The 25,697-nt window shown below is 42.5% G+C and overlaps 1 protein-coding gene across 1 annotated transcript in view; it reads right to left on the bottom strand.

Annotated features, from left to right (window-relative positions):
- The window catches only part of VAV3 (vav guanine nucleotide exchange factor 3), a 1,314,294-nt gene that overhangs the window by 110,174 nt on the left and 1,178,423 nt on the right, over positions 1-25,697 (bottom strand). The window contains exon 25 of the mRNA XM_078668453.1: positions 11,248-11,377. Coding sequence (XP_078524579.1) covers positions 11,248-11,377 — 130 coding nt within the window. The remainder of the gene's footprint in view (positions 1-11,247; positions 11,378-25,697) is intronic.

Here is a 25,697-nt window from a genome sequence, read left to right as displayed (position 1 = left end):
ATATATATCTGTAACAGCGCTCCGCTTCGCGTAACGGAGGTTTTGCGAAGCTGATTGGTCATTCTGTCACTGGGCTATAGTTGGGCTACATCTGGCTGATATTTGGGCTACATTTGTTTTTTTGTGTGTCTGGCGGCCATCTTTGGGCTACATTGGGCTACATTGGGCTTCATTGGGCTACATTCGGCTAATTAGCAAATAGCTCATCGCAAACTAGGAATGGTAAAGAATCGCTATTTATTCCTTAAAGTTCGCTATTTAGGAAATGCAAAAAACTTTGATGATACATATGGCGGTTCATCTCTAACAAGATAAGAAGCATAGGGATACATTTATGATGACTGGCGCATCACCAGGGATGTGTTAGTCATTCTGTGCCGCTGTTCCGTCACCTATGGTGTGCTGCATTTACAATGCGGCGCATCATGGGGCAAAAACAGCACAGATGCGTGATGTATCTGTGCCGTAAAGGTGGCGCATTGCTGGAGTTGTATCGCAAGTGTGATGAAGCTCCAGCAAGGGTCGGGGGTGCCCCTGTCGCAGGGTTTCTGTTCTCACACAGAACTGTGGACAGAGGATTGGAACCTCGGCGAATGCATTGCTGGAGTTGTATCGCAAGTGTGATGAAGCTCCAGCAAGGGTCGGGGGTGCCCCTGTCGCAGGGTTTCTGTTCTCACACAGAACTGTGGACAGAGGATTGGAACCTCGGCGAATTAGGGTGTCCCAAAACTCACGTTAGTAATGAAAAACTCCTTAGCAAGCTAGGTACAGTGTCACATTGGATATAACAAACTCTCAATGTTTAGACAATCCAGAATATGAATTTATAGTACCTCAGGATACGTGGAACTCATGAACAGTCGGTCGTTATAGATTTCTTAGAAACCAGAACATGGAGTTAAGAAGAACAGATGTGTATTTGAAATGTTTATTTACTAATGCCGTCTTCTCAGGCGTAGTACCTTAGATAATAAAAGTACACATATTATCAGTAGCAAAATTACCAGCATAGTTACTAGTACATAAAAAGTGAATGGTGATAGTATGTTAACATGCTGTAAATGAATAAGAGTTAGCAACACTTATAAGCAGCCGCGGGCCGTGGAGGGAGTTACGGTGAGGCAGGGAGGCGGGGAGGGGGAGGGGCAGGGTGGAGAATACAAGTACACATATTATCAGTAGCAAAATTACCAGCATAGTTACTAGTACATAAAAAGCGAATGGTGACAGTATGTTAACATGCTGTAAATGAATAAGAGTTAGCAACACTTATAAGCAGCCGCGGGCCGTGGAGGGAGTTACGGTGGGGCAGGGAGGCGGGGAGGGGGAGGGGCAAGGTAGAGAGGGCTCCACCCTGCTTCTCCCCCTCCCCGCCTCCCTGCACCATCGTAACTCCCTCCACGGCCCGCGGCTGCTTATATCTCACCCTCCCTAATACACATATTATATTATTTGCTAAGAAGGTCTCTTTGTGTTGGTTTAGGGCGTGCCCATACTTTAGTGTCTTAGATTTGAAGGAATCACATCAGCATACACCAGCTCTCTCTTCATGTGAACCGCATCAACTGTTGTGTATGTGTGTTCGGCAAAGCAATATAAAACCCGCCTCATGCCCAGAATTGGCAGAAGTTGCACTTATGTGAGTATGAAGTCGTGGAGATCAGACCTCATAACAATTCTGTATCGTGTTGTTCTTGAAACTTTAGCACTCGCTGTACAGATATAGTTTAACAAGTAAAGCAGATAGTAGACCAATAACATATTATTCTCATGTAAACCACGATGAACTACTAGGTGGAAAGCTAAAGCAACAACTAAGTGTCGTGTGCAGAAGTTGCAAAAAAGGAAAAATGGCGTTTAAACCGGTAATGAGCCCATGCTAACTTAACACGGTGTAAAGATATCCAGGACCTAGATGACACCTCCCCATGATCCGGAAACGAACTGAATAAGATAATAGAAGTGCCATCTCATGAGAGCAGATTGCAAGTTTATATGTGGACGGTCCGCAAGGTAAAGCATTAAAAACTAGGAAAATTTAATGCTAAAGAAAAATAAAACAGCCAAGTACTTTATTGAGTCTTAAGCCAATAGGCAAGGTAAATAATAAAAACTTGACAAATAAGTCAATGAATTGTCAATGAAATGCTAGTACTCAGCATATCAAACATGAAAAAGGTCTATGACATAACTGTGTATGCAAAATAAGCTGCAACAGCCTCCAATAGGAAGTCACCGTCTTCATCCGAAAACAGTTCAGCCATCCAATTTAAAAGCGGAAAAGAACATACGTGCTCTCCCAGCACCGGATCCTCTATCACCATCAGAGGACAGCTCGGTGGGTTTTCAAGAAAGCTCTGTTCCAAGAAAGACTGTGCTGCCGCCAGTAAATTCCAGGGACCAAGTAGTCCATGCATCAATGCCACAGCCATAATCCTTTCGCCAGGACAAACCAACTCGTGAGTAATGATAGGAGTCATCAGCTGATTAAAGTCGACGTCAGGAGAAACCGGTCCGCAGAGACACAAATCAATGGCCCAATCGAAATCACAGGTCAGGCAGTGAAATACAGGCTGGACACAGGTGAAGTAGGAGAATCGAAAAGATAATCCATATGCCGTGCTTAATATCGCCAACGGCATTGTGCCATAATATTCTAGCATGCGATTGCGGAACAGTGTCAGCAGCTGCAGGGTGGGAGGTTGCATAGGAGGGACATCCATATTTAAAAATGTAAAAAAGCACAAGAGCGTCCGCTGGTAATGCAAGTAAAAATGCCAATCCACGAACCAGAGTGGAGAAAATAGAATGAAAGGAAGCAGGGATGACTCCAAAGATTTTCTCAAATGAAGTCACGAGACCACTGGTAACAACTTTAAAAAAGTACGCCAGGGACTTTGTGGAGGATGCGTTAAAGATAGTCGGGAACATGTTGCTGAAATTGAAAGGCAAATCTTAATTGAAAAGGGTGTGCACCTCTGTACGGGTGTTCGCTATGTGAAGTACGAAAGTTTCACGGGCCGAACTCAAGGCCACCTCTCTCTGAGACAAAAGAGCTCTTATTCTTGCCATGCCGTTGAAACGTGTCCCAAGGTTGGTATTTGTGGCCAGATTGAAAACTCCCTATGTTCATGTGTGGGAGGAAATAGAACATTTCTGCAGCAAATAACCCGTTCACTTACTGTTACGATAAAAGGAATACTTTTAATTAACTCAGAACAATCTTCATTATTGAGCATCAAATAACTACCATTTTCCAACAACTTGAACGTGGGGATGATAGCAGGAACTGGCGTGCCTTGCAACACGCAAGCCATATTTGGTCGGTGTTTGTTGCATGAACCGTGTAACTGTATGTGCCTACACATTAGTGAATGATCTGGCGTCTCAGTGCATTCCTCTCCATTCAGATAAACTTCTTGATCATCTTTGAAACATCTGTATGTGTATGGAAGCGACCAGACCTCATGAAGAAAAGCACTACCTAAAGGTTCATAACGACCTATTGGTATATATTTCATACAATTTGAAAACTTATATAAAGCAAAAGGCAGCGTTATTAAACCGTGGATAAGGCATGTTGCCAAAAAACCCGCAATCCTCTGCTGATGATGTCACTGAGCATGTCATGAATGATGTAATATGTGACATCATCAGCAGTGGATTACGGGTAATAGTATCTCTAGTTTACTCCCCTATAGCTGTCTTTCTTTTAACATAAGTGTCTGTTTCCTTCCCTTATACTTACTGTTTTTGGTTCGCTTCCGGTTCGCGTACCGGCGAGCGAACTGGGAAGCGAACTAAGAGAAATAGAGGTTGGCACAGTTCCAAATATTGTACCAATTTTTTAATAACGGGGAGGTAGTTCTGAAAAGAACTTTTTTTTTTTTTTTTCTGAACATTTTTTTACTGTTTTTGAATTTTTCGGAACAGTTTTATATTTTTTTGGGGTTTTCTTGGAGGGGGCAATGAAAACGATTCATTGTAAAGGGCTCAACAGGAGCAACAAAACAAAAAAAAGAAGTATTTATTATTTTGGGCGTTTCGTACAAACTTGCATATGATAGTCAATAGCTCTGTTGATCAGAGTGATGCTTTTTTCTCCGTAGGAAATGAATCCATCGCAAAATACGCAGATGTGTTTTACATCACCAAATCTCATTTGTATATTTGGCACCATCTCCCTGCCCTCTGGTCCCGTTACTTCCGGTACAACAGATCTTCTGGCCATAATAGGGAGATTATCTAGGTCGTTCCGAAACTGTGCAGCACTGTAGTTGTTAGGATGCCACCTAGTCATATGGCGATGCATTGTGTAGTTTCCGAAACTGTATTTTTTGTCGGTCCCTCTGGACAGTCTATCTTGACATATAAGGCAAGTTACGTATCTTGCATTTACTTTTTTCTGACCTTTGGGAATTTTAAAAAATTGCCAAATGAAGTTTTCTTTCCGGTGAGACGTCCTGGGCTGCTCAGGCAAAAACTGCCTCTCTTCGTGCTCGTCCTCCTGTTCCTCTTCTTCTTCTTCTTGTTGAATTATAACTTGAGCAGGTGGTCCACTCTTCCTTGGATGTGGTGGAGGTGGTGGGGAAGCACCAGCTGAAGCTACTAAAGAAGCCATTGCTCAGTGATCACAAAGGGTCTTTCTCTCACAATGATGAAAGTCAGAGTGAGGAAAGAAGGAGGGATTTTCATCATTTGGGAAAAACAAGAGTTCTCAACCAATCAAAAGTGTTCATTTTAGATTATATGACCTAGTCTTACATCATTAGGAAACCAAAAGTGAAATGAACCAATGAAAAGTGTTATTACCAAGTCACATGACTTGCTGTGTTTACGTTAAGCGCTTTGCAGGGCCTCCCGGTTTGCTTCCAGAAACCTGCGCTTTGCGACTCGCTTCGCGTACCAGTTCGCTAACGTAGTACGTCATATGACGTATCACGCGACAACGTGAAACGTCATGCGGACGGGAGGCGTCACGATGTTGTTTTGTAACGCGGCACTTGCGGTAAAGAAACGTTTACCGGCTCGCGGTCTATTTCGCGGCATCAAGGTCAGCTAACGGGAAGCTTCCCGATTTGCGAAGCGGGAACGAAGAAAAAAAAATATTTTAAAAAAAAATTATTCATAAACATATAAAATATATTTTTGGATTTAAAGAAGAATACATTTTACAGCTACAGATATTAGCTGTTAAAAAACCAATGAAATTCACAGAAAAAACCATAGGTTATGGACCATATATAGTTAGGAATTAGCATTTACAAAACCTTGAAAATTCACTGAAAAAACCATAGGTTATAGACCATATATAGTTAGGAATTAGCATTTACAAAACCTTGAAAATTCACTGAAAAAACCATAGGTTATAGACCATATATAGTTAGGAATTAGCATTTAAAAAACCTTATTTTACTCACACAAAACCATTGAAATTCCATATATAGTTAGTTGCACTAACTATATATCGCGCACCCGCAATCCACTGCTGATCATGTCACATATTACATCATTCATGACATGGTCAGTGACATCACTGATGACATCACTGATGACATCTCAAATGACATCACTGATGACATCACTGATGACATCTCAAATGACATCACTGATGACATCACTGATGACATCTCAAATGACATCACTGATGACATCACTGATGACATCTCATTTGACATTACTGATCACATCACTGATGACATCATTCATGTGATAATACGATAAACCTCTTCAGACTCTAATATAACCTTAGATACACTCAGTGTAAACAGACACTCATAGACTGTCACTCATCCATGGAGTTACTCAGACACTTAGTCAGTCATGCAAAGAATCAATCACACCTCCATTTCCTCAACTATACAGTTATACACACCTTACTTATTCAAACATATACTAAAACATATTTACTCACTTATACAATCCTGGATACAAGTTCACAATGATCCATACAGCCACTCACACATTCACTGGCTCTTATGCACAGTTATTTATATATGGTAACTCTCACATGTACTGTGTTTTACATATGTACTTACTTTGACATGTAGCACTGAGATATCCATTCACTCACCAATACACTCATGCACACAGTCAACCGCCCATACAGCTGTTTCCACATGCACTTTTGAACCCATACATCCAGTCAATCAACTGCTCACACATCTATGCAGAGAGTCATACACCTCCCAGCCACCCACACACACACTCAGTCTCCCATACAAATGCTTGGGCAACCAATCAATAACCCATACAGTTAATCATATAGCTAATGATCAACACATGCAGCAGTTTACAGAACAACAGACATAATGATGCACAAATTAAGACAGTTTAGTCACTAACCCATGCACTCAGTGAGACACATTTAATCAGTCACTCATACAGTCAGCCATGCCCCTACTAAATCCTTCATCAAGACACTTATACATCCATTCATTCTTCAATATGTAAGACATATTTTAACTTTACAGAATTATACAGTCACTGGATGACGTCATCAGTGATCTCATCAGTGATGTCATTTGAGATGTCATCAGTGATGTCATCAGTGATGTCACTGACCATGTCATGAATGATGTAATATGTGACATGATCAGCAGTGGATTGCGGGTGCGCGATATATAGTTAGTGCAACTAACTATATATGGAATTTCAATGGTTTTGTGTGAGTAAAATAAGGTTTTTTAAATGCTAATTCCTAACTATATATGGTCTATAACCTATGGTTTTTTCAGTGAATATATATATATATGTATATACACACACACACATGCATACTTATAGCTATATCAAAAAACAAATGCTTGAAACTATTTATTTAACATGAAATTATTTTTAACTAATTCACTATTTTAAATAAATTACTTTAAAATCAATATGTAATTTAAAACAATATATGTACCTGTTTGTGGTCGCTTTTCTCTTCTACAACAGTTTTACTGTACAGGGGCTTATTACAATGTCGGACACCATTACAGATTGGGAACTGCCCGCTTTAGGTCGGCAGTACCGACCACAGTATTTGATCGCCCATAGGGCGGTTGGAAACATCTGTTTTTCAATGGAAGCTTGTGAGGCGGGCGGAAAAGTCCTGCAGCACAGGCTTCCATTGAGAAATTGTTGTTTTCAAACATTCCTGCACTGTGTGGAAGGCACCTCACGGTACCCGCCACACTGTGCAGGGATGTTTAGGGGTGCACCATAGGTGTTCCAAGGCTCACGTCTGGTGGGCCAGGAGGGAAGGGGCCCTTTCCTGGGCCCCCAATATTTCTTTCCAACAGTATTTCCATGTTGGAAAGGCTGACATGGAATGGCTGTGGAAACCAACCTCATAATCCCGACGGAGGAGCTACCGTCATTATGGGATTATGTTATGTTATGTTATGTTACTGTTTTTTTAAAGCGCACAGCTGCCCCAGCAAAGAGGCGTCCCGGCGCTGACAAATCTAACTTGCACAGAAGTCCCCTGAGAGCTCACCCAGCAGCATTCAAAGGCTTATGAAGGGTTTCTGATGCACCAACAGACTCCTTGAGCCCGTCAAGAAGTGTCGGACAGTCCCTCCGCCTGCTGCCTCTGACTGCACGCATTGTAATGTGTTGGTCAAACTGCAGCAGCCCTGCCCCTATATAGGCATAGAAATCAAGCCCTTATTTAGGCATAACCCATGCTACCCAAATACAGGCATGGCTACTTCCACTCGTTCCAAAAGTTACAACGATTTCTTGGAAAACCTGCTTAAGCAGTTAGGGAACTTCCCCTTGCTTGAATATTGATTTGTCCAAGAACTCAGTTACTTTACAAAGAACAACTATTCCCTAGGGGTTCTTTCCTGATGTTCATATGCCCGACTTTACGTCAAACCATGGCATTCCTAAACACCTTCAAAGTATAAATATACCTACACTTGCTCTAGCAAGATACGGTGAATCGGAGCAGTTCGAAGACCTACTTGCCCGACACAGCTCACTACAGCAAGTGCAGAAGGAAGCCGACTCCCCAGCTGACACACTGATCAGGAAGCTGCCCTTCTCCTGTCGAGAATCCAGCTCCAGTGTTTCCGGCTCCCCTTGCGGGGTGTTGGGAAATTGAGTCCCGAGACAGAGATACCAGACCTCCTTCATTCTAACTAAGGTATGGAGCGGATTATAACCTTTGGTAGATTCTTGGCAAAAACGAAACCTATGCCACATAATACTTACTTCTTCCCTCGTACTAGACTTAGGTTAGGTACATTGGGGTAGGCGTATTTTAGAAGCACCAGTTGAGTATTTTAGTCAATGTTATTTATGTATGTATTTTTATATGGCTTAGACACCATAAAATGCTCTTACAGTATTATTTCATATTACTGTTTACGCTGTACGCATTATACTTTGCAGTCTGCATAACGATTGTAGCAGTTCACCTCTCTTGCATGACAAAAAAAAGACTGTTCAATAAACCCTTTTTATTGAAAGCACCCGTCTCTCTATTTCTCTGCAACTCTGTGGAAATGAAGCATGCACGATTGACTGAGTGAAATACTTATCTATTGTTTCTGCGACTCTGAGAGATATATTCTTATTCTTGGGAGACAAAGTTGTCATGTTTATGCAGTTGTCAGAAACGAATCCCTTCTTGTGTATTCTAGAAAGTTTCTAGTGACCTCTGAGTTAGCTGGCACACACACAATTAAGTTTAGTATATTCGATAGAGACCTAGTTGACCTCAGTCCTACGTCAAATCTATAGGATATATAACTCCAATGCGCAGAGCCTATTGGGAATATAGGAACTACACTACACCAGTGGCTATAAGTAAATAGACAGCACTAACATATTTTTTAGCCAAAAGGCTATGAGTTGGGGTGGAGGCACTCGTCTTGTTGTTGGCTGGATTAAATATTTGATATATTATGATACAGTGCCAGTTGATTACAATATTGTAGTAGTTTCCCTATAAGCTTGTTCCACATGCTCTGTATTGCTGTGATGTCATTGTCATGACAATGGAATGCTTTTGTTTGAATCCCAGGAGGAGCAGTTCCTGGAAGCTGTGGAGATGAACAGTCAATAAAGTATGTGCTCTTACACCTACCTTGTTTTGAGTAATCACTACAAATTTGGCGACGAGTTTGACTGTGTATGCTTATGTAAATCAGATTACGGCTCAGAGGTATTTGGGTACTGTTATGTGCGTATCTTAATGACCAGACCCCTAATGAGTAACAATTTTATTGATAGAGACTTTGACATGTCTGAGCAGGCCAAAAGGACAAACACAATATGTAGAGTCTCTGAGCAACTTTAAGTAACTTCAGTATATAGGATCCCCGTTGAATATAAGTGCTGTTCAAGATCTGAGGTAACTATATTTTTTTATATGCTTTAATCGACTTTAATATTACTTTTCCTTTAATGAAGCCCTGCGTTGAAGTCTCAAATGCTTTACTAGTCACTCAATGTAACTGTCTGTTAACAATATTCTGCTCATGAGTGTGGGAACCCAAAGAGGGGGAAGACTTTACTAGTTTTCAAACTATTGTTGGTGTCAAAATTGTGCAGTTGAATTTACGTGTTTATTCATGAATCCAAATTGATTATTAAGGTACCAACCTCAAGGGGAAATTAAACGGGCTACCAATCTGCCTTCTGACTATAGCTGATAAAGCTGGCCATAGTCGGGCTTGCTTGAGTGGCTTATATGTGCCGGTGTGCGTGCACGCAGACACACACGCACTCACACACACCGCCCCCCTGATAAGAGATTTACGAGGATATGAATTATTTTGCCTTCACTGCTAATGACGTTAACTGTAGTGCATATCCCTGTGGTTCTAGCTTTTTTAGCATCTCAACGATGTAAGAGTTCTCACTGTTACTTGGTATTTGTATACTGCATACTATAGGACATCGATGTGCAGGTGTGATTCTTCAAGGAGTGGTTCTCCACTGATTGCTTTTGTTCCTGAACCACATTGGTGTAAGTGGGTGGAGGACGTGTATTATCCTAACAAATATGCCCTGTAAATGGGGTGCCTAAGTCTTGTGACTATCTAGCACAACCCATGTGAATGCTAAGTTGTATCACTCGTATCTGTTTCAATTAGAGCTTAGTGTCAGCATGAACACACCATTTATCGGAATACACAACCCTCTCTTGCCTGTGACCGAGATGTGAATATCACCACAATGGTTATAGCATGGGATTAGTAAACATAACTAAACAAAACTAAATTTGCCCCTTTGGCCCCAGCTTTGCAAGATCAGATCTTTCTCTCCCGAAAATGGTGTGAAACAAAATGACAGCAAGTAACACCCCCAGCGGATCCTGTAGACTAGGTTCTCCTCGCTCTGGACAACACATCTACTGGGTAGAGTAAAATTCACTGACCCAACCCCTGGTTGTTATCAGTCATCCTAGATAGAATTTCGTGTCTCTCTTGTTGCAGTGGCATCGTGTGCACCGTATATATCATACTGAATCCACGCTGCCGCATTTCCCTTTTAATGCTCTACAGTGAAAGACCATGTTCAGATCTTTCCCTAATCCTTCTTTTCTTGCCACTCCAGGCACTATTTAAAATTAATCTATCCCCATCTATTCAGAAACGTAATACTTTTTAATTTTCAAATAAGCTTGCATTTGTAGTACAGAATTCTTTTTAATTGCTTAGACAGACAGCACATTATCTGTAGCCGTTGATAAGACACAACACTTTGGCTGTGTATGACCAATGTGTGAAACCTCCGAGAAGATACACCCAGCTGTTTAACAAATGCATCCTACATTTCTGTTCCTAAAATCCATGAGCAGCATCTGTTTTGGAGCTATAAAAATGAATGATGTCAGGTTTCCAGGAAAATATATGTTTTAATTACTCAGAATACCTCACGAGCCTCTTCTGCATACTCCAGTACTAGAAAAATCAAAAATAACTATTATCATAATATTATTCATAACAATAAATTGCAATGCGCGTGTTTAAATGCTAGGGGGAACTGCCGAGTGTAAATGAATATTCTGCTCACATGCCAAATGGATTTTATGGTGCAAATGTGGTTTTAATTTCATTAGCAGGGATATTTAACTAGATATGTGCCTTAACCTCTTGGCAAATCTAATTCTGCTGAGCTAGTAAAAAAAAGTGCAATACGTTATTACAATAATTGGAAGAATGTCGGAAAATGCAAAACGAAGATGGTTTCCATTACTATTCTTTTGATGTTAAATCCACAGCATAAAATGAAAACGCCAATACTCACAATTACTGTGCGGTCGATTACCCTTCTGTCCAGCAGAATTTTCGGGTTCCTTAAATGGAAACTGGAGAGTGGTATCCAAACTTCGGAAACCCTCCTTGAGGGACTGGTGCTTATAGTACTCTATCAGTTCCTTGAAAAAATAGGCAAACATATAACATTCTGCATGGTACACTATAGTACTGAAAAGATCTCTTATCAAAAATCCCAAACACCGCGTGTCTAATTTAGCATTTTATAACTTTTATCATAAGCACATTGCATAGAACATTGTTACATGTAATTACTACCCAGTGAGATAAACATATAGAGGCAAGGAGAAAAAAACCAGGGAGAGCAAACAGAGTAAATTAGAGTGTTTGTGCATGCGAGGTAGAAAGAGAAATACAGGTGAAAAAGAGAGAAAGAGATGAGCATTGCGTAATAAATGCAAAACGTTTGATTTGTAGTGTGGGCTAGTTCTACTTAAATAGTTTTCTGCACTTTAGTTATTCAATGATCTTTTGGACTCCATTCATGTTTTTTTTATTTGTTTGTTCCCAGTAAATCTCATTCATAGTTTCACAGAGCTTCCAGAGAGGTGGTGTGGTGGCGATAAATTCACAAGGACTCTCAGCCAGCTGCCTCTCTCTGGCTCTACAAAGCTATCCGGCATGATAGCAGGGTGTTGGCTTGTCACAAATTGGCTAACTTAGGCTGAAGCAGACCAGGTAACCAGTGACTTCCACTCACTATTCTTCATGCTGTGCCACTGTCGCTCGCAGCTGCTTCTACCTGCAGAGACCTTCCTCGTCTGTTGATTGCCTGCTGCTCCGGGAAGCCAAGGAGACAGGCTGTGCTATTCCTATTCCTGACCGCATTTGAGGCTGCTTGGCAGGGGCTGGGACTGCGAGACCCAGGGTTCAGCGCGTGAAGACCGGAGTGCACCTGGAGTCTCTTCCCGCCCCTGCTCCGCCTTACTTGGCTGCCTGTTCCAACCTGATTGGCTGCCTGTGCTATTACAGCTCGCGCCCCCGCTTCGCGGGAGCCGCTCGCAGCTGCTTCTACCTGCAGAGACCTTCCTCGTCTGTTGATTGCCTGCTGCTCCGGGAAGCCAAGGAGACAGGCTGCGCTATTCCTATTCCTGACCGCATTTGAGGCTGCTTGGCAGGGGCTGGGACTGCGAGACCCAGGGTTCAGCGCGTGAAGACCGGAGCGCACCTGGAGTCTCTTCCCGCCCCCTGCTCCTCCTATTTAAGACAAACCCTCTACGCTAAGCGGGACGCTTGCGGGACGCCGGGCTAAGCCCGGGCAAAGGGCGGGCCGTCTGTGGCCGTCCGTGGACGATCGAGGACGGGACGGGCCAGCCCACTAACTTCTACGCCTAAAACATATCGTGACCATCGCAGAGACGTATCAGCGAAAGAAAAGATATTATTCCCCTTTTGTTTACTTCCCTTTCGATACAAGTGGCACGAGACTTTTTAGTAATGGGTCTAAAAAAATTACGCTCGCGTACAATATTTATGAAGCGAATGGGAACTGAGGAAGCTGTAAGAAAATCTACAGATAAAGCAATTAAACCTGGCCGTAGCAACTTAACCCCAGCAATCAGTGAATACTTCTCGTCTCTGTCAGCAAAAAAGAAACTGGGAAAAACAATGTCTGTCACTGAAAATAAAACATCTGGGAGTCTAGGGGATCGATCATGCTTATCTGAATCCCCCCATCTGTCTCACAATGTCAGTGATATGGTGTTTACCAATAAGTCTACTTATTCAATGAAAGACCAACAAGCCGAATATTGTAACTCTAGTGCTGTGAAATCATCAACGCCTATAAAAGACTATGAGAGTCTATACAAAACAGAAGACCTGAATATACTTAATCACAAATCTGAACAAAAAAGTTCGAACTCAAAATCACTCCCGACAAAGGGCAATGGGAGCCCACAAAAATTAAAGGACTTAAGTATATTCAATCAAAAAGCAGCAGAAAATACTCCTGAGATAAAGTTAACAAACACAGATACAAAAAAACTATCTATACAAGAACAAGATTCCTTTTTGGATCCCTTTCTAATAGAAAATAATAATCTTGAGAAATCTTCCTTCCCTCTATCAAAGGCTCTCTTCTCACTACAAGAAATACTCGAATCAGTTCTCTCCTTTTTAGGAAACATCCTTGAAAATTCTGATCAAACCTTGGATGTCCAAATTGGTATTTTAAAGTTTCTAGTAGAAGAGAAAAGGAAAAAGGAGTCCTCAAAAACAATAGAGGATACCAATACGCGAAAGGAAAATGACCACAAACAAAGCAACTGTCACTCTTCTACCCAGACGTCAGATGAAGATCTCAAAGCAACTGATAAAAGGAAGAAAACGGAATCTTTTAAAGAATCCACTCTATACTCCTTAAAACGACTGTTTAGAGAAAAATCCCAAAAAAAGCAAAAACAATTTCAGATTTTCGACAAAAATAAGAGAAAGGATATACTCTATAAAGACTCTGCAAAGGAAATTGAGGAATCATATACAGAATTTAAATCTGAAACTCTGATAGGAGAAATAACACCAAATAAAATTAAGGACGTCGAACAAAAAGGAAAAACCAAAAATAAGAAAAAACCTTTGAGAAGGATTCACAAAAAGAAAATCCGCAAATTGAAATTTCAAAAAATTAATATACCACAAAAAGATCTACAGGAGAAAAACGATGAGAAGAGTACGCCACATATGAGTAAAAAAGGAGAATCCCTTAAAGGAACAAGTATAGATATAAAGACAGCACTGAACCCAAAGGCGGATGTATATCTCCCAACAAATACAGCTATAAAGACAAGACATTATAATGATGATAATAAAAGTATCTTTGAGAAGGATAATGATTGCAGTGTTGATATACAGTCAAATGTACTTCAATTTGAAGAACTTTTTCCCACAGACAATATTCCACTCAACAGAAGCAGGATTCTCCACCTCTTGCAAAACATAAAGTCTCTGCAATTATTGACAAGCTGTGACATAGATCTAGTATCTTTCCCAAAAAGAGGTCAGAACAAAATCGCACTGGTTTCGTTTTGGTCTCCTGTAATACCGGGTATTGTACTTAAGGAAAAAGAAATAATATACAGATACGGATATGATGTCATCGTGAAAGCTGAGTTCAAAGGAAACAAAAATTACACATCTATCAATAACAACATGCAACTTTTTTCTAATTTGCATTTGAACGACGGACATAGATCCTCTGGGACTCTAAAAGATTCAGGGGTTACCTATCTTAGAGATATAGAACAGGGAGAAGAGATCCTGAAAATTCGAGTGAAAAAAGGGGAAAGGGAAGTGTGGCACATGGAACCAAAGGAGAAAAATGTCACTGTAAATAAAACTGAGAACTCATGGACCTGGCTATCAGGGATGTTGAACTACAACAAAGGCTCTAATCAACTAAAGTATCCTGTTTAACCTTGGTCTAAAGTTCACAACGTGGAACATTGCTGGTAGAACAACGAAGAAAATGAAGGAAGTCCTCATTAATCAGCCCAATATATTGACCATACAAGAAACCTGGGCCACAGAACCCTTTTCACAAAAAGGCTACTATGTTTATAACATATGTGCAAAAGCCTCAAATCGGGGCCATGCCAAAGGGGGACTGGCTATTCTAATGAGAGAGGATCACATATGGGCACAAGAGATAGTGGAAACCAATAGTGAGAATGTGCAATGCATCAAACTGTCTCTGAAACCCTATAATTCGACCTCATTGAGAGCAATGTTGCTTTTTAATGTTTACGCCCCTCCAGGAAAAAAGCACGACACCTTATATGAAGATACCCTGGAAATCATTGTACAAACAATAGAAGCCCATATGTTTCCATCTTACATAATTATGGGCGATTTCAACGGGAAAATTTCCAATCCTGAAATTAAAAAGTGGGGAAAATTTTTTGAAGAGGAAAGCCTGGAATCTTTTATCCCTCAATTCCCCAGAGACATTCGATCTAACAAAAGAGGGAAAACATTGTTAACAGTATTACTATCCATAAATGGAATAATCCTTAATGGGAATGTGGAAGGCGACATCCCGGCATCGTATACAAGACAGGGAAACGGGAGACCATCGATAATAGATTATATCATCTGTAGCAAAGATCAGTTTGAAACCATGTCCCACCTTTACTCCAATTTTACATCTGACAGCGATCACGCCGTGATGCAACTTAGAACCAGTTGGTCGGTTCAGTCCGCAGAAGAAGGTCTGATGACCCTTGATAGAAAGGAAACTTTGGTAAACAGCGATCAGAGACGTATCTTTTGGAATCCATCCTCTTTGAATAAAATGACTAATTTGGTCGAGCATCAATATTTCTTAAAGAAACAATACTCTGAAGATCTCATAGAAAATTTTGAGACCATGCTCACTGAACTTAAGGAGGCATTGATAAAAATGAATCCTCAAAGAAACACTACTAACAAAAAGAGGAAAAATAATAACAACATCGGGAATACATTGACAAAGAAAAAATTAAACAAACTGATACGAGCTCAATATTTATACTCTTCTCCTGCAAAAAAGAAAGAAATAAATAAACTGAAAAATCAACTGAGAAGAGAAAAAATAAGTGAGAAAAAAACCCTGCAAGATCGTAACTGGGTTGACTTACAAATTGCTGCTAAAGAACCAAACCACAGAACCTATTGGTCAATAATAGCCAAAATATCAGGAACAAAAAAGAAATTACAAGCAGTACCTGTTCCTCCGAAAGAGTGGGAAATTTATCTGGCAGATCTCTACAAAACAAATGTGGACAAACTACAAGCAAACTGTCCAGATAAAGTGAAGGAAAAAGTAAAATCATCGATTCCTAAAACAACAACAATAATGGTAGAAACCCACATTCGGAAGGCAAGAAGCACAGGAGCTTTTGGCCCCGACCAAATTCCTATCAAGGCTTTGCAGACGAATTCTAAGGAATGGAGTCTATTATTAACCCCACTTTTCAACTATATTCTGACCACCGGTCAAGTACCCAAATCATGGCAAGGGAGTATTATTATCCCTATTTATAAAAAAGGTTGTAAAACGGTAGCAGGAAATTACCGTCAAATAGCGTTGATGGATGCTACCGGTAAAATCTTCGCTGCTGAGGTACTATTGCAATTAAAAAACTGGGCTTTTTCGCTGGGTCTGATACCCATGTTCCAGGCGGGTTTCAGACCTAAACATTCTGTCACGGACAATATTGCAATCATTCAGTTTTTTCTTGACAAATATGTCACACGAAGAAAACAGACGGTCTATATGGCATTTATAGATTATTCGACCGCATTCGACCGTGTTGATCGTCCTACATTGTGGAAAAAACTGAGGAGTCTTGGAATCAACGAATACTTGCTACAGGTAATAATAAGCCTCCAACCAACTACTTGGTGTCGAGTCCAAATGGGGGGCGAAAAAGGTTTAACGAAAGTAATAAACACTGAAAATGGTCTCAAACAGGGTTGTCTACTCGCTCCCATGTTGTTCTCCTTATACCTAAGTGACTTGCCAAAACAGTTACAAAAGGGCCCAAGCCTGCCCCAAAAGTTAACCAACAAAGTATTCATTCGTTGCTCTATGCGGACGACATAGTTTTGTTCGACCTAACACCATTCGGTCTGCAAAATTCTCTCGACATTTTGTTTCGATATTCAAATGAAATTTTTTTAATTCCGAATGTAAGAAAAACAAAAGTTGTAGCCTTCTCTGGGAGGAAGAAAGGCGCCAAATACAATTGGAGGCTAGGAGACGAAAAGATCGATGAAGAAAAAGAATATATTTACCTTGGTAGGATTCTTTCTAAGAATCTAACAAATACAAAGCATATTGATAAACTAACGAAAAAATCTGATCTACATGCAGGAGCACTCTCAAGACTATATAGTGCCACGGGGAGCAGGCATTTTTCCTCATTAATAAAAATATACAAAGTGAAAATTCCTGCAGTCCTGTCATACGCCACGGAATATATTCCCATTAAACAATGGGGCTTCATGGACCGTCAAGAGGGAAAAATTTTGAAAAAAATTATGAAGGTCCCAATTGCAACACCAGTACAGGTTCTAAGGCTGGAATTTGGAATAACAAGTGCTTATGCCACCGCTGTGGCAAATATAATTAGATGGGCCTACAATCTCCTCCATGCAAAGGAGGGTACACTTAGATTCCTGTTACAAAAAGAAACTTTTGGCACAGATGCAGATAAGCAAACTTTCTTAGTGAATATGTCTGCGGCGTTCCGAATGGCTGAAATTACTACAGATATCCTACAGACTTGGTCCGCATCGCAGCTAAAACTTTTTCTTAAATGTTTTACTCCTAGGTTGAGTTTTGATTTGGACTATGCACACACTTATAAACTAAAAACATTCAAATCATTTACTACACTTATAGAGTATAAACATACCCAGCCTTATATTTCATTTTCTCTTACTCATAATGCAAGGAGGGTGATTTTGATGTTACGAACAGGGATCTTACCTGTACAATCCTATAAATCAAAACGGTCAGCCGGGGAATTTTCCCATCTTTGCTTGCTATGTCAAGGGGGCGAGCAGACTGTGGAGCACTTACTATTTGTTTGCCCCAACTCTAAAGTAGTAGCAGCTCGTGCTCAATATATTGTTCCGATATACAGAACTTGCAGGCTAACAAAGGAAAAAGAAATATTAACAGCGGGCATAAGGCCTCCGAACGAATTAGTATGTTACAATCTTTACAAATTTTTTAAAATTATGCTGGTTTTATATTAATCTGTGATGTATATATCTTTTGTTAAATTTTTCTTGCTTCATATGTTATATTTGTGGTCCTCGGTTGAGTACCTACACAAATAAAATCCTTTTGACTTTGACTTTGACTTTGACTGTGCCACTGTCTGTTCTGTGATTCGACCTTTCGAACAGTGGACTTTGAAATTCCCATTAAGGGAGGCCACCAGCAATCCTCAAAACCGAAACCCAATAACTCATTCCAGAACCACAGACTGCTATGTCACCAGGCTCTTTGGCTTGGGCCTTGCATATGGGAAAGTGAGAAGGCAGTGTGTTACCCCTACCTAATGGCTGTGTGTGGGACCCTGGCATCTCACGTCTTGGTCAGTTTCTGACGGATAAGAAGAGCAATGATGCAAAAGGCAGCTAGTGCGATAAAAACAATGTCTCAATTGGAGAGTATTAAAAAAGGACTATTTAAAAACAGTTAATTGAATCACAAAGGGGGAGGGGAATAAAGGAGAGACCACAACGAAGGGGTAGGGTGAAGTAAATCAAATTATAATATCTGTAAGTAGTCAAGAAGCAGTACAGTACATGATTATACATGGATGTATGACGTTACAACGCATGCTTTTACCACGCATGGTTTTACAACACGGTTTTTACATCGCATACCATTACAACGCATAGCGCTTTGGGGTGCTGGATAGTGAATAGTTTAATTTACTATTCCAACTCCAGTCCCCGTGGACACTAGGGAAGGTGTTGGATAGTAAGTTAAATCTATTCCCTATCCTAGAGCGCCCCCCAGCGCAATGCGTTGTAATGGTTTGCGTTGTAAAAGGTGCGATGTAAAAGCACTGCGTGGTAAAAGTAGCATTGTAAAGGTGGTTTCCCGATTATACATGGTAACAGGAGGGGGGGGACATGGCCGCCGGCAGTGGTTGCTGAGCGGTGGCAGTCTCTCACTGCTCCAGTCAGACAGGAGTAGCGCTAGGATGAGCCCTATAGTGAAGCAAACACAACCTAGGACCTGAATCGGATCATAGTACTCCCCCAAGGTATTCTTTTCTTACTTACGGCTTCGCTCGAGTTGTTTTTCTCTGTGTGCGAGCCGGCGTCTTCTGGAGCGGGCGGGCTCCCGGGCTGCGGCGGTGGCTGCCGGAGTTGTCGAGCCGCCTCCGTGAGGCGAGATTTGGGCAGAGGCGTTGCGGCAACTTGCAAGAGGACGCCGGGCGGCAGCCAGGATTAGATTTCCTGGCGCTGGAAGCCCTCCAGCAGTTTCGGCTGTAATTGAGCGGGTCGACAGTGAATGTAGAGCGGTGGGAGATGAAAACCTCCCGAAGATGAGATCGGTAAGGAGGAAGAGGAAGGGGGCGCGGGCGTCTAATGGAAACGGCATAAATAACGCAAACAAGGTTGATAGGACCAACTCTGGAGCTTTCACTTCATATCAGGCAGAGAACTGCTTAGAAATTTCAGAATGCAGAGGTGGGGGCGGCAGCTTGCCTTCAATAAATGAGAGTTTGAATATGTACACTCTTCGGAGTAAAGGTATCTGGTGACAGGAACTATCTCCCACAGAGAATCTCCCAGGAGGTACTATCACAAAAATTATACAAGTGGAGAAAGTGACCTCCAGTACACATGCAGAGGGAAGTAAATCTATAAAAGCAAAAAATAAATACAAAAAACAGGCTAAACTAGTCAGCACAGTGAGCTCCCGCGTTACCCCCTCCCTTCGTACCTATTTTAAGGTACAAGCCCAACCCCAAAATAAAGTCCAAAGCATGCAGGTAAACCAAACCATTGAGGAACTCGAGAACTTAGATACAGGGTTCCCTGGAAAAATTAGTACCAGAGGAGACTTGAAGGCTAAGGAGCAGTGTGACAACATGAGCTCCTTGGAGAACAGTTTTTCTTGTTTGGCAGGGCTGGAGGATGCTGCAGCCATATTACAAAGTGAAAGTGATCAACGAGAACTGGAACCAGTGCAGCAGACCCCCGATACCATAAATTTAGGTGTCAGTATTAGCACTTCTCTCTCTTCAGTCACTTCTCAGAGCTCTGATACCACGCTTGACGGCCCGCCAACTAAATTAGTTGATCAAAGGAGAGGACTCCTAGAGCAGGCAATGGGGGACAACAAAAAACAGAGAATCTGCTTTTAAACTTGATTACGGAGATGAGAGAAAAATCCACAATATCAGAAAATAACCAACTAAAGATTCAGGGGACTTGTGAGACATTGGAAACAACAATAAATGACATAATGGGTCCAGTTGAAGCAGTTAAAGCAACAGTAGAGGGTCTTTCGAAAAAAGTTACAGTAAACACGGGAGACATCAAGAGATTAAAACTGAAAGATAAACTCTTAGCATACAAACTGGAGAGTTTGGAGAACAGCACTAGGAGAAATAACATCCGGATTTTAAACATTCCAGAAGATCTTGAAGGGGGAGGGGGAGACATAAAGACCTTTATAATTGATCTCTTAAATGATATCCACCCCGAAATCGAGAAATTTACCCTACAAAACGATATCCAAAGAATCTACCGAGACCCATTTAATAGATGTCCAGGAAAGAAAAACCCAAGGAAAATACTAGAGAAATTTAAAACATACTCCATAAAAGAAGCTGTTCTCTCACAGGGGCTAAAAAGGGGGGATTACACTAAGGGTGACTGGTCCTTCCGAATTAGATCAGACATTTCACGCACCACTCAGGATAGGCAGTGGGAATTGGGAAATCAGATACAGTAGCTGAAGAGCTTAGGGGCTACTGCAAAACTCCAATTCCCCGCCTCATGTGGAAAAACAAAATGTTCCATTTTAAAGACCCAGAAGAAGTTAGCTCCTGGATTCTGCAGGTCAAAAGCTCGTCCAATTAAGGTATAAAGTTAAAATTACATGTATTATTCCTGTCCGATATGAGAGGGTGAGAGCCCAAAGGATAGAGGCGTCTAGTATGCCTCTAGAGATGAGGGAGGGTTTCCCAGGGTGTGAAGGGGAGGGCGGGGCTAAGGGAAAGCATCAGAACACAAAAAACATAACAGAACAATTTTTAATCAGTGGGTGGGGGTGCATTTTGGGAAAAAATATAAAAAACTGTCCTCACTCACAAAAGAATGCTCGAAAATATAAGATACTATGGTCGAAAGATTGCATTAAGAGATGCCGCTTTTCCGATAATTATGGGTAGCTCTCAAGCTCTAAAGATTCTTTCGGGGAACGTGAATGGGCTCAGGTTCCCGGCCAGAAAAAGAAAAGTCTTGGAATATCTGCACCTCACAAATCATGATATTATACTCTTTGAAGAATCACACCGCGCAAAAGAAGAGTGGGCAGGAATACTTAAAAACTATTCATGGATAGAGCATTGCTTCTTTTCAACACAAACGGTCCCGAAAAAAGGTGTAGCCATTATTTTTAGGAAGAGTAATTGGGTAACTATCGGAAATGTTGTGGCAGACACCCACGGTAGATGGGTAATTGTCAGGGCAAAAATTAGAGCTACTTGGGTAACTCTTGTCAGCTATTATGGCCCGAATACTGACGATCCGTCCCATCTTCAGTCCCTGTTCCTCCACTTGGTTGATGTAAACGACCAAATTATAATGGGAGGTGACTTTAATATAGTATTAAATTCCAATAATGACTCCACGTCTATGAGAGCTGCAGGGGCTACACCAAAAACCCTAAAAATCCTTAAACAACTAATGACAGAGGGTGGTCTCTTGGACATATGGGGAGATAAAGGGCATGTGTTAGGGTCAGTAGGGGGAAATTACACCTACCCTAATAAGAAACACGGCCACCACTCAAGGATTGATTTCTTCTTGGTGGATCGCATCACCTGTAGAGACACAAATAAAATTACCCACCTACCAGAGCACTTATCCGATCACTCTGCCGTCTCACAAGAAATTACTATACTACAGCGTTCAACCCCTCGTAGATGGACTCTGAATCGGGTAATACTCCTTGAACCCTCGATTATTGATAAATTAAGAATAGCCACAAAAGAGTTTTTCGTATTGAATGAAAACTCAGCAGCCCTTCCTATTGTCTGTGATTCAGTAAAAAACCTTTTTAAGAGGATTACTAACCTCCCTCTCTGTTACACATAATAAAAAAGCAAACGAAGATATTGAAAAAATAGAAACTAAAATTGCTCAAGTGCCAACTGACCCAATTAACTTACAACAATTATCTTTAGATACAAATGAGTTAACAGACTATTTAGAGGTTTTAAACAAAAAAAAATGGGAGGCAAGTAGACTTGCCCACCATGACTATGGAGAGGGGTGTGGAAAGTCTCTGGCGTGGAAAACAAAATCGGACCTTGTCAGAAATACTGTGAAGAGCCTTAGATGCTCTAACACGGGGAGAGTTTTTGAAGAAGATACAGATATTGAAGAATCTTTTGTTAACTTCTTTTCAGATTTATTTATTTATTTATTTCGAGATTTCTAGAGCGCATAGCTGCCCGTAAGCGTCCCAGCGCTGACCCATTACTGATGAGATGAGAAAGAGGGATGCTCACGGGAACAGCCATGTCTTCAGTGCTTTCCGAAATACTAGCAGATTGGGTTTTGCACGAAGGTCAGAGGGCAAGGAATTCCACAATTTTGGGCGCATTGTACGAAAAACAGCGGCCTCCTGTTCGTGGTCTATTGATCTTGGGAACTCGTGTGAGGTGGGCGTTAGAGGATCGAAGGGGTCTGGAGGTGATATAAGGAGTGACCAGATCTTTGAGTATGGGGGGGGCTTTTCCATTAAGAATTTTGTGCGTAAGGCAAAGCGCCTTGAACTGCACTCTTTCTATGATGGGTAGCCAGTGTAGTTCACAGATAGCTGGTTTGGCCGAGCAACGGGTCTTAGTGTTGGTCAAAATCCTAGCGGCGGCGTTTTGTACTACTTGTAATTTTGTTGTAACTTTCTGGGGTACCCCCAGGTACAGTGCATTGCCATAATCCAGCCTTGATAGGACGAGACCTTGGATCAAGAGTTTCCTTGATTGGAAAGGGAGCAATGGCAGGATTTTCGGGTGGACCGTAGGAGACCGAAGCAAACTCCAACAGTTTTCCTGGCTTGGGTTTGCATGGTGAGGTTTTTATCAAGCCATAGACCGAGGCTTTTAATCTCAGGCTTGGGAGTTGGAGGTTTGCCCATGCAGGGGGGCCAGAGGGAGTCTGGATGGAAGTGGGCTTGGTTCCCCATCACCATGATCTCGGTCTTTTCGCTATTCAGCTTCAAGTGAGATCTGTCCATCCAGCTGACTATGTCTTTTAAGCAGGAGTAGAGGTCTATGATGGGATTTTCCTGCTGGGAGAGGGAAACCACCAGCTGCGTATCATCCGCGTATGTCAGGAGTTTTATCCCATACGGGGTGACTATCTTTTCCAGGGGGGACATATATACGTTATGTTATGTTATGTTATGTTATGTTATGCACTTTTGTATTGCGCACAGCTGCCCCAGCTAAGGGGCGTCCTGGCGCATGGCAGGCAATGTGCAACAGATTAGCAGAAACACAACACAAGTAAAAGAATTTATTTAAAAAGGAAAGTTTTCAGTGCTTTACGGAAGGCCAAAAGGTCATCCAAAAGCCGCAAGTCCGCTGGAAGGGAATTCCAGAGTTCAGCCGCCCTAACCCGGAAAGAGCGACCACCAGCCCGACACAGCCTGTATCGGGGAACCACAGCAAGCGCTTGACTTCCCGATCTCAGAGCACGGGAAGGAACATACCACGACAGGAGATCAGCAAGAATTGGCGGACCTACTCCCCTCAAGATCTTAAACGCCAAACACAACACCTTAAACTGGATGCGTGATTTGATGGGGAGCCAATGCAAAGATCTCAAGACTCCCGAGACAGAACTCCTTCGGGGTAAGCCAACAATGGCTCTCGCCGCGGCATTCTGCACGCGTTGGAGGCGGGTGGTCTCAGCCACATTGGTCCCTACCAGAAGCGAGCTGGCATAGTCCAGGCGAGATAGTACCGTGGCCTGGACGATCAGCTGCCTGGTACCACGGTCAAAGAACTTAAGAATGGGCCTCAGCGACCGCAAGATACCGAAACAGCAGGCCGCGATTTTCTTCGAATGGCCCTCGTAGCTAAGAGCAGGATCCATCCAAACTCCCAGATTCCTAAGTTCTGTGACCGGGATAGGGGCCGGCCCCAGTTCAACGGGCCACCACTTGTCCCCCCACAGTTCCGCCCTCCTGCCAACGATCATGATCTCAGTTTTCTTCGCGTTGAGCTGGAGACAGTTGTTCTTCATCCAGCTTGCCACCGCCCTGAGTCCACTCTAAAACCTGGGGGCATCCCGATCCGCATCCCCGCTGATAGTAACCGCTAGCTGAGTATCGTCAGCATATGAGACCATAGTCATGTCCCATTGCTTGACGATCTCAGCCAGCGGTCTCACGTACAGATTGAACAACGTGGGACTCAGCGAGGAGCCTTGCGGGACCCCCTGTCTCAGAGGAAGGAATTGGGACTGGAACGGTGGCAGAGCAACGCTAAAGAAACGATCGTTCAGGAAAGAGCGAAACCACTGGAGGGCAGAGCCACCCAGCCCACTCTCCTCCAGGCGATGCAACAGGATAGGATGGGACACGGTGTCGAACGCGGCGCTCAGATCTAATAAAACGAGCGCCGCTGTCTGCCCCGCATCCATCACTGTGCGCAGGTGTTCAGCCATGGAGAGAAGGGCGGTCTCCGTGCTGTGACCAGCACGGAAGCCATTTTGGGTGGGATCCAAGATGTTAAACTGGATAAGGTGGGCCGAGAGAACTTTGTTGACATGGGCCTCCATTACTTTGGTAGGCCAGGGAAGCAAAGAGATAGGCCGATAGTTTTCAGGCTTGTCTGGGTCCAATGAGGGTTTCTTTAAAATGGGAGAAACCACCGCCCGCTTCCAACTAAGGGGGACCGTGCCCGACTCCAACGAGATGTTAATTAAGGAGTGTACCACGGTCCGACCCAAGAACGACTCATCTCTAAAGAGAGCCGAGCTAAGAGGATCAGCGGGGGACCCAGATTTCACCTGCTTTGCCAAGGTGTCAAACCCTTCAGATGTCAACAGGGGCAGCGCGTGCAGGGCCGTGTCTCCACAGATGGAAATCGGAGACTCTAATGGGGGTCCTGTAGATGGAAAGGTCTTATAGATGTTGTGGACCTTTTCCTGGAAGAACTCCGCCAGGGCCTCACAGTGCGCAGTGGAGCCAATCGTCGGGGCAGCAGGGCGCTTAGCTAGAAGATCCTTCATCAATTTGAAAATAGTTTTCGAGGGATTAGAGCTGTTGCCAACTTCGGCAGTATAGTAGGCTGCTCGAGCACGGCACACAGCCCGATGGTACACTTTGACGGAGGCGAGATAGATAGCTTTTTTCCCCGAATCGTACGCCTTCCGCTAAGCCCTCTCTGCACGCCTACAGCTACCCTTGAGCACACGTAGGGCGCCATCGTACCAGGGGCTAGATTCTCTAGCACTGGTCTTACAGGCGGTAAGTGGGATAAGCGCATCTAGCGCCTTGCAGATCCACGCGCAGAACCCATCGTAACCTGCATCAGCCGTTACAAACGGATCTAATGGCTCTGCAGCGAGGACACGGTGCAGATCTTCCAACCGTAATTTACCCCAATGCCGCCTTACGACCAGCTTGGCGGGAGGAATAACCATCCTACCTGGTAAAGGGGTACT

This window comes from Lissotriton helveticus, chromosome 1_2 (assembly GCF_964261635.1).
Source record: "Lissotriton helveticus chromosome 1_2, aLisHel1.1, whole genome shotgun sequence".
NCBI classification, from domain to species: Eukaryota; Metazoa; Chordata; class Amphibia; order Caudata; family Salamandridae; genus Lissotriton; species Lissotriton helveticus.
The sequence above is the reverse complement of the archived record's forward strand: the minus strand, read 5'-3'. Positions and strand labels throughout refer to the sequence as shown.